This window comes from Amphiura filiformis, chromosome 5 (assembly GCF_039555335.1).
Source record: "Amphiura filiformis chromosome 5, Afil_fr2py, whole genome shotgun sequence".
Taxonomy (NCBI): domain Eukaryota; kingdom Metazoa; phylum Echinodermata; class Ophiuroidea; order Amphilepidida; family Amphiuridae; genus Amphiura; species Amphiura filiformis.
The window spans coordinates 61,892,913-61,903,717 of NC_092632.1; the positions used below are offsets into that span (position 1 = coordinate 61,892,913).

General features: G+C 38.0%; 1 protein-coding gene across 1 annotated transcript; it reads right to left on the minus strand.

The window, feature by feature from the left end:
* Window positions 1-1,312: 1,312 nt before the first annotated feature.
* LOC140151931 (leucine-rich repeat protein 1-like) lies at window positions 1,313-10,264 on the minus strand. Its single transcript, XM_072174240.1, has 5 exons — window positions 10,153-10,264; window positions 6,253-6,461; window positions 5,802-5,900; window positions 4,053-4,786; window positions 1,313-1,756 (listed from the first exon to the last, which is right to left on the minus strand). The coding sequence occupies exons 2-5, from the start codon at window positions 6,436-6,438 to the stop codon at window positions 1,492-1,494; spliced, it is 1,284 nt and encodes a 427-aa protein (XP_072030341.1). The 5' UTR covers window positions 6,439-6,461; window positions 10,153-10,264; the 3' UTR covers window positions 1,313-1,491.
* Between the last annotated feature and the right edge of the window lie 541 nt (window positions 10,265-10,805).

The following is a 10,805-nucleotide window of genomic DNA, read 5'->3' on the forward strand; positions in this document are numbered from 1 at the left end:
AACCGAGTATATGGAAAATACCATACGGCCGGGCGGTTTCACAAGTTGCCGGCTCTATCATGCCACTCGCCGCCTGTCAAGATCCAAAAACTTCTGAACACATTACCACAGACATTACAGTAGGATCAAGGACGTTGGTTCGAATCAATTGTTTAAAATCAATCAATATGGGAAAGAATCAGAATTGCAATACGTTCAGTGCATTCTGTCAGAATCGGAAAGGACAACATATTGACACGTTGTAACTAGGTGTTAACGTATGACTGGTGGAGTGCTCAATTTTGGAATATTTTCACAATTTTCCAAAATACAAATATGCTCATAAGTTTGCCAATAGCAAAGATCAAGGATCTGGAATAAGTCATAGTTGAACGGAATATATTTGCCAACTATGTTCTACGTTGGAGGTAAGTTCATAATGTTCTTCATAGCAAGAACAGTAAAAGCACTGGCAAAATGCAACTTTTACTAAAACGCCATATTCGCGATAGTCCATATTTACATGACTTTGGCGAACACTTTTGGTTCTTGTTTAAATTCTACCGATAGCACAGTCGATCTAATGTTATCTGTGGTTAGAGGACAGTTTAGAGAACTCTTTTGGCTGGTTGTTTGGTTAAAAAACAACATACTTTTTAAAATATCGGGATTCAAGCAGGCGACCCGCATGCTATGCAAAAACGTTACAAATTGTCAATGAGCTTATAAATTAAAATCACGGACATTAAGCTCCACAATAGCCATCTACATTCCAAGCGGAAACGCTTTTCAGAAATATACCCATCTTTTTTCAGCAATCGCTGAAACCTAAATATGCAATTCCAGGCGATTTGTAAAAAATAGCGTCAGCATATTTGACTATGAACTTGGGACACGAAACAAATGCTTGCATTGGTGCCAGACCTATTATAATGATACGATAATTAGGCCCCCAATATTGGCTTTCATTTTAACCATTATTTATTGAACTGAGATTTTTACTTTTTGAGAAATTAATGAATTTATCGAAAAGCTTTTCGGAGATCGTCACCTTACCAGCTTCATCCCTTAAGACTAGAGGAATGCTTTGGTATAGTTTTTAAAAAGATTAAAGCAATTTTGAAATTTGAACCCTGTATGACCTTTTCCCGCCAAAAACTACCTTTCCATCAAGTATATTTTAGTATATTTTGGTATGATGTTCAGGGGACATCTCTAAAATGTATAAAAGTGAAAAAAATTCTGTTGCAATTAGTGGTGAGTGACACCACTAATTTGTTTAGATTGACTGGACTATCAGACATTTTGTCACTTTAGCATGTCCACATCGTAAAACACAGACGGGGTTCTGATTAGCTGACTGAATTGTGTTGTGGAAAGCTATGAAACATTGACACTCCATTCTTTTAACATGAAAAACACGGCACATGTAGTCGTGCATCGGTAAGTGCCAAACTTTCCTGGTAACAAGTGCAGGTAACTTTTTCAGTTACTAGTGTTTTATATATTGCCCTATCGTCTACTACACTTCCACACTGCATTAGGATTAGACTGTAGTCTCTGCCAGCAGTCTTTGGAACACAAGAATCCTTGCACAGGGGCCGTTGTAGATCCAGCGGAGTCTAGTCCGGCTACGGTGTGAGCCACTCTGTGCAGGCTGAATTGAGAGCAGTGCTGGGCATACGGCTGGAAACATGGTTTGCCGCATAGACACCACTTGGCAAGGCCGAGGTACTGGATGAGAATCCGTGGAAGGTCTCTCTCAGTGTACATTAACCTGTTGGGGGAAAAAGAAAAAGAAAATATAATTATTTTTTTTAAACATAAGATGAATGAAGACATGTGACAGGTTTACTACAATCTGTATCAAAATGATTGGCACTCCTCAGGTTTTGCTGTTTGCAACATTGGATCCTCTAGAAAAGCCATGTATAGATTTATGACCATATACAACATTCATCTATACATAAGGTTAAGCTCCTATGTTACATTTTGATGTGGTAGTCTTGTCCATAATCAGTGCAAGGTTATAGAAACTCACACAATGCCTTGAATACAACATATTATTTTCCTCAAAGTTTGAATTTACAGTCTGGCCAGTCATACAATCTGAAAACTTTGGTCACTGTTAATGTGTCACAAATGGGAAGACAATTTAGTTCACTAAGCTTTGAATACTATATACCCCATCAAATCTATCATCTGATTGACCTATCTCCCCTCATTGGGGTATTCCAGTTGAAATCCATACACCACCTATGGAAGACATGACCTTAATCTTCCACACAGGGGGTGTGAATTTCAAATGGAGTCACCATGCAGGTAGTGCCCATTTCATATTCACTTCCTGTGTGGAGGATAAAGGTCATGTCTTCAATAGGGAGTGTATGGATTCCAACGGAAATAGTCCATTTCATTGTTGTGTAACAACCAGGGATACCAGTGGCCTCCTGAAGTTGGGAAGGAAAATAATATTTCAAAAAATACTAAATGTGAAACGGAGAGAGCGTAGCTGTCGCCCCTATCAGCGTGGGGTCCAGGGGCCCGTCCCGGAGGGATCACTCATATATGAAAGTTGTAAGCATCTGTGTGAAAGAAAACGAGGATTTAGGGTGGTTTTGAAAAGCAAAACAAGGATCCCCGCGGATCCACGATTAGGGTCTCAAAACACTCATTTTACTAAAAGGGGTGTTTTTTTAAGGACGATCCTTGCTTAGGGTAGTTTTTTTAAATTACCCAATTAACGGACATTAGTGGTGACATATTCATCAAGTTATTCGGCACAAAAGAGTGGTTTCTGAGCAATTTTACTAACCAGATTTTTTTTAAATCGGAGCTGAATGACACTCTACCGACACCTGCAATGAATAGGGGCAAATTTCAAACCAATTCCTCACTTATGGTATTTTTATATTGTCTGTCCTTGTTAGGGGTAAATTTCAAACAAATTCCTCACTTAGGGTGTTTATATTTGAGTAAAATCCTTGTTTAGGGTTAGTTTGACACATTTTCGACATCCTAGCTTCTAGGGTCATTTTTGAAAGTCAATTCACGCGGATGCTTACAACTTTTATACATGAGTGGCCGGGGGGCCACTTAAGGGCCCCTGGTGGGGTCCAGGGGAAAGCGTAACGCCCCTGGTGGGGTCCAGGGGGCGAAGCCCCTCGAAGCCAGATGGTTTTTGGACATTTTACACCACAAGGGAGGCTATTTTTAGGGGGAAGTTACATGTCAACAGATTAAAAATTAAAGCAAATGATTTTAATGGTTTGAATCTTTTAACTCGCATTTTTTGTTATTTGTGACCACCTGAGTTAGCATGTTTTAAAATCGCCTTACTACCAGTCCACTGCTAGCGTACGAATATATACCCTGACAGTAAGTACATATACTTCCCTGCAGCATCTACTTTCCGTATGTAATCCGACAAAAACCGTCCTGCACCATCCTTCTGTTCCAGCCATTGCCATTTAAACCAATTTTTAACTCCAGCATCGATCTCCCTTATATCTGCTTTCCTATCCACGTCCATTGTGATGATTGATCGCAAGATAAACAGCAAATCCGATCATAATTCGGCCCGTAATTCAATACCACACACGCAAGTTTAAAGTTTATTAATATTTTATTGTCGAAACAAACGCACGATCATACGATCAAGGCTTCAGAATTATGCAGCCAACACATCACATTTTTTGTGTTTCCGTCTCATCCCTAGAGGTGCACAGCTACAACGAAAACACTACGCATTGTACCATGCATACGGGCACATGCTCTTGAGCATGAGAGTGATTAGTTGACAAAAGAGGACAGTATATTTTATTTTATTTCTTTCAGAGCCGGGCGGACGTGACGGTATTTTTTCCCCCTTCCAACAGGAGATTTTTTTGCGACCAGAGATTTTCTTCACGACCGGAAATTTTGTTTTAAAAAACGCGCGGTCCGGATTTCCGGAAAACTGGCATCCCTGGTCACAACCCATTTATTTATTTAATTATGTTCAGTTGTACACACTGCCAATTTTGTGGATGAGGCTTGCGCACAATGATCACAAAGACACCATATTTGCTTACCTGTATTTCTTCACAGCTCTGGCAGCAATTTCAACAAAAGATGGGAAGTATCCCTCATCTTGGGTACTCGGAAACATTCCCGACCCTTGGAATCCATTCCCAAACATATCTACTTCTTCCAACGCTAACCTTGTGAAGGAGTACGGCAGAAACTGTAGTTTGTTATTGCCAGCCCAAAAAAATTTCAGTCTCGTCAACTGACCCATGTTCCAAGGCAAACAGAGGAGTTGATTATCATTCACTTTCAAGTGAACCAGGTTAGTAAACTCTGTTAACTGGGATGGAAGCATCTTAAACTGGTTACCCGATAAATCCAGTGCCTGTAAACTGTGTTTAAGACTGCTGTTTAGTAGTCCAAGTGGTATTCTATCAAGCTGATTATTGGCTAGCTTAAGTTCTGCCAACTGGTTCAATCGTCCGACTGAGTCGGGAAGCTTAGCAAGATTGTTGTTGCTTAAATCTAAGCACTTCAAATTTCTCAATTCCAAGATGCGAGAATCTACCTTCTTTAATTTACAGTGCATGATTTGTAGAGATTCTAATGTCTTTGGGAAATTAGTTGTCACTGGGTAGTCCTTTCTGGAATGCACCACCATTTTGGTAGGCAGTCTTTCCACCTGAGATGTTTTGGCTGGATTGAGAGTTGTGAGATGAATCTTTTCCAGGTCACAGTTTCTGTCGAGATGACCCAACTTGATGACCGATAGAATGTTCTTCAGTTGTAGCGGATCTGCCTGTAAAGGATATGACAAAAAAAAATGGCAACAAATTTCAAGAATGAAAAAGAAGAATCCATGAAGAGAAATTAGAACACATACAAATTTGTGTGCCTGCAGTAAGGCTAAAAAAAAGTTGGTCTCTCAAATATTTAGCCAGTAAGCTAAGTGGTTTTATTTTTCATATTTTTTTTTTTGAAAATTAAAAAAAGGCCCAGCGCATAGGGCTTTCACATACTTATGCGTGCCGGTTTGAGAGACCGGAACTTTTTTTGCCTAATGCCAATTCAATCATTACTGTGCCAAGTGCTTATGGGCGCATACCTGTGTATCACACACTTTGAACATGATTAACTTTTGGGGCATTTATTTACATAGATAATGCCTATTAAAACATTGCTGGCAGTGTTCCACAAACAACACAGAATTTCTACAATACTGTAAACACTGACAATAACAATGCAGTGATGTATCGTGGCCGCTCCTACCCCGGGGGCTAAAGAAAATGTAAATGTTGCCGCCCACTGCAACAACAGCCAGAAAAGGTTTATCCAATTTTTTCCAGCCAGGATGGCTTTCGAAAATCTAAAAAGTGTGTATAGGGGGGTGGGGTGTGTGTGTGGGGGAGTGGGGTTAGAAGCAAATTTTTTTTCAACAATATTGTTTTTGAAAAAGAATTAGAGGTGTTAAACCCCCCAATTACCACCACCGCATCGAGCTGTGACCCTATTGGCGACAAAAATGTATAGTACATTAGTTTTCCATAAATTTCCTGCCCTTTTTCATTAATACTTCTTCTTGCCGCTTCTTATGTCCCGCCATTTTTTCTTTAATAATGCTTCTTGCCGCCCCTTCATCTTCCGCGGCCACTTTTTGCCGCCCCAAAAATATGCGCTGCAATGCATGGATATTGTGAAATCAGATTAATGTTAGAAAATACTGCTACTGTATGATATGGAGTATTCCAAAAGAGGTGCATGAGACAGAAATATAATTATACTGATGTATGTTTAGCTGGTTCCTTTAGTCTTACCTTGCTGATGCAGATGTCCTTAGCTGGTTCCTTTAGTCTTATAGTTGCTTTGCCATTCTGTACAAACTTGCCAAATATCTGCTCAACGTTTCCCTTTAGCTGCAGATAAATCACAAAATGTAGTATAAATATATATAAACCACATTATAATATTAGGACTTGTCTGAATACTAACAAGTTGAAGCAACATATAATATTAAATGAAGAATTCAAGAAAATACTGAAGATAAAGAAAAAATACAATATGCTGTAGATTTGAGACGAAACAATTCTATGCTTTTCCTCCTTGAATTTGGTCGTTACATAGTACACATGCATGTAGTTTGTTGACATTCTTGTAGTGCAACTGACAAATGAAGCATAGCATGCCATGTATCACATTCACTATCAAAATATGCAACACTTAGCTGTTAGGCTTCAAATACGGTACCTAAAATTTGGCATACTGTACCTTAAATTTAGTTCCATTCCTATCTTTGGCTGTACACACCAACAGAAATATAAGTCCTTCTTTGCTGCTGCTAGCCCCTGGACGTCTTCCGATGGAAATAGACGATCTGATTGGCTTGGTCTTTGCTCTCATGCCATAAGAGGCCAGTCCTCTGGACAGCATCTCAACATCACAAGACAGACGCATTTTAAAGTCCCAATATCAGCAATCTGGAGAGTAAATTATGTAAAACAAGACACTTTTTTTTGCAATGAGTTCCATGTAATATATAATGTTATACTGGTTAAAAATACTGGTTAACTGGTTCATTTCATACAGTGCAGAAAATGGATAATGTATCGAAACTTCAAGACACTTGAAAATTGAAATCTTGATCTAACTAGTCCCTTGCACCAAGTATGGTCATTTGACGCTTGCAAAATAAAACATATAGTCTAATATAGCAGCTTTTCATGAAATATGGTACTGCTGCTAAAATCCCTCTGGAATTCCATGCGCGAGTCTCATCTCACACAAATAAATTGTATATTTGGGTCCATTGAAATATAAACTTACCGTAGAAGAAACACTATAGAAAAATTATCAAATTCGTGGACATCGTGGAACATTCAACTACGCTTGTTACTCGCGACTAATCATGCTAACTACATCGCGCTGCATAACGCTACTCTCACGACAGCGTCCATATTAGCGAGGCTATCTGTGTACAACTGCTTACTACGCACAGCCACGCAAAGAGTATGTTCCACGAATTTGATAATTTTTCTATAGCTACGAATTGCTCACGGATGCCCTTGTATTCATGCCATTTTGCATTAGAGAATATTTCGAACAAGTATAATAGACATGTTCATATTTATGTAGGTTTCCTTGACTATCCTGTACTCTTAATTTTTCCATGTAAAAATGTGAAATTGTCTTTAGCAGACTAATGTGTTTAAGGTTTGCCTTTTGTACCTACATGTATTCCAAGCATTGCGGAATGATGCAAAATGCCGGGGCAAAATGCCTTCATACAAATTTCTTTTTAGATGCAGCAGCCAAACATGTTTTAACAGCACAAAGTGAATAGCATAAGGGAACAACACAAAAGTCTGATGAAGACCTATAAACGAAAGTCCTTTCGTTAGGGGGGGTCAAAAAGTCCGATTACATTTGTAAAGAAGTAGTTAAAACATCGGTCAAAGTTGATCTTTTTTTAAAGGGGGGTAACCCTATTGGTTTTGGATATGGATCTTTAAAATTACATATAATATCAAATATTGTGTCCTTTAACTCAGAGGTCAAGTTAAACATCTTTGGTGACTAGTAACATTTTTAAAATAGTTGTTTGTTACAGGATTTGTTAGTAGTTTTTCTATAGATTTGTACTTTTTAAATTGTTGTTTCACTTGTATTTTGATTATACCTTTTGTTAGTGAATATCAATAAAGATTCTATTCTGCCCTTTAGCATGTCCAGAGTTCAGGATTAGCAAAGCAGTGACTTAGTAGCCCAATAGGATGACTTTTGAAGATGTTCCACACTACAATTTCCTGTCCAATAGACACCAATTGATGGTTAAGAAAGTAATTGAGCAACTTTTCAACTTTTGGCTAAGGCAATTTATGGTATTTTGCTATCCAATAGAAAATGTATGAATTTTAAAAACAATCGGGCGACTTTTCAATTATTTGACCCGTGATTTATTTTGGGCTAACATTTTTGGCAACACTGCTAGAGGTCAATGGATGCATATATACAGCAGAGACACTGGCGTTGATCGAAGCTGTTAGAACAATTATTGAAGTTTTTCGTAAGTACAGGTATTAACAACGAATAAAAGATTATATAGTACAGTGTGTCGGTAATATGTCACGAACAATTTCATGATATTTTTGAGACAATAACTATAAACTTGAGGAAGAAGTTCTTATTCATATGCATGACATTGTGCTCTATATCAATGCGTACTTGCTCGAGAACTCTAGCTTCGAATTTGCACACAATAGTTACGCATTCGAAGCTAGAGTTCTTTGCTATGTTTTTTTTTTTTAATGTTGATATTTGGATGAAACTTATTTCGATGAGTCAACTGTATCTTTTGAGCAAGATTTGTCTATTTTGGGCAGTCTAAAATTTGGCTGAAGTGTAATTTTAGCAACATTTTTGATGCAATGTTTACTTCTGAACTTCCATTGCTTTACACGGTGTCATGCTTCAGTGAATCTGACTACATTTTGAATGCTACGGTCTCTAGCCTAGAGATGCATACATGTGTCACACCAGACATAGACCGTAAGGTAGTAATTTCGAGGAGCATAACAAACACCAAATTGGTGTCGTATGACCTTTGACATGCATGCATTCTTTTGTCAAGAGTGGACAATGGACATGGTCTTTCAATTTGTGCCGAGTGTCCTTGGCAGACTTGACTATGCTTCAGTGGTCATGAAAGGATTCACTCAGATAACCTCTGCCCCACTAATCCCCAGCTATTGTCTGAAATTGCTCCTCGGAAAATATATTATAACAACTCAGTCCTCAAATGATAGTCATATAACGACCAAAAGATAAATGACTATCCTTGAGGACTGAGTTCCGCAGTCTAGTGTCACACGTACATATGTAAACAAGTATGTGACATATGAAAACATACTCGCACCTTCTAACTTTCGTATCACAAGCTTGATTGAAGCTATCGGTTGTTCATACAAAACTTTTTGAACAAGCTTTTAGCCGGGGCTTTTTAGTTCCCTGATACCAAAATCTGCATGGGGTAGAGTGGGGGACGAGGCTGTTAAATGAGGTAACTCACCTTTAATTTAACAACTTATCTTTCACTTAAAGCCATATTATAACATTTGCCGAGGAAGACGCCCTTTTTTACACGATTAAATTGTACTTTATTAAACCAATATACCCTGCAAAAATCAAGACTCTAGGTGCTGTAGTTTTGTCAAAATGTGAGATTTTGAATAAAACGCCGGATTCGGTGCTTTATTATTACGATGGAATTATTAGTCGAACGCATACACGATTTTCATAACACACAGTACGTACACGGCGTGAGGAACGGTGATCTACACAACACAACCTAAGGAGTGGTACGTATTGTAGGTATCCCAGGCAAACCTTAGTTAACACATTTGCTAGTCAGCGAAATTCGCCTAGACCGGGGCCCAAACACAATGCATATTTACATAGAAATTTGAATTTTTTTCGAGAACAGGTCGGTGAAGGAAACCTACATAAATATGTTTTCTATACTTCACTTGACCCAAATATATGATTTTTATGGGGATAATCAAGTGCGCACATGGAATTTTAGAGGATTTTGATAGCAGTTCCATTAAAAAACCTGCTATCGCCATGAGACTAAGATCTAGAAACACCCCTAAATGCTGTTTTGAGGAATTTTGCTAGCAGAATCTTTTTGATGAAAGTCAATCTTCGACAAGATGTAACTTTGTTACGGAAAGTGCTATGACAAAAATGTTTTCAGTTTTAGCTTTCTTTACTCAGCTCAAGGGCTTTAATTTGATATGTAAAATGATGCAGTTTGATGGCAAATTTGAATTCACCTAGCATACCTAGGCTACGTATTGGCGACATGTGTGCTGGTAGTAAATTCCAATTTTCTTTGCTTTGCCGTAGTTGTTCGGCTCAAAAATAAAAGGGATATATCTGACAGTAAAAGCTAACATTTTATGGCAAAGAAATGCTAATCTATTTTGTTTGAAAATGTTATAATATGGCTTTAAAGCAAAGGCTAGGTTCGGAAGTAAACACAGTCGAGCCGAATTGTAAATTTTAAGCTTAACTAATTTTAAGCTTAACTAATTTGACTCGTGAATTAATCGTATTTTCTCAAAACGCTTACACAGAAAATCTCACTTGAACACCATTGTGAATACTTACTACATTACCTTATGTGATAAACTACTTTAAAACTGTGTGCCTTTCAACTAAGTCGATAAACACGGAGATATTTCTGGCAATCGTTTCAGGAAGTTTTCTCTACTGCGCTGTTTCAAAATGGGCGCCTGAATATCGCAATCCACCGTGGGCGCAAGACCATTGAATCATTGAAAGCCACAGGTCCCTACGACAAACGCATTGAGGATGAGGTTTGCGGGCCCGGGAATTTTAAAACACGGAAATCATGTAAACAAAATAATGCAAAATATGCAACAATAAAAATAATAATAATAATGCAAAAAGTAAATTATTTTCAATTGACAGCAAATTTTTATACTCCTTTATTTAAAGAGATTAGATCTAAACAAACTAATAATAATAGGCCCTATTATGTAAATATACAAGATGTTTTATTTCTAGGCCTATAAAGTAGGCCTATAGGCCTAAAAAGTATGAGAAACATTTTTAAGTCGAATATAGGCCTACTGATCACCCCTCTAGTTCACCACGTTTTAAAACTTGTATGGCTCAAAATTTGGACTGCTTGCTTTGTCCAGAGACAACATAAAAGCCCGGGCATAAGTTCCAGTGTACTAGACCCCCCCCCTTTAGTTTTCCCACCCATGTTCCGAGCCCATGTTATGAGAAACTAT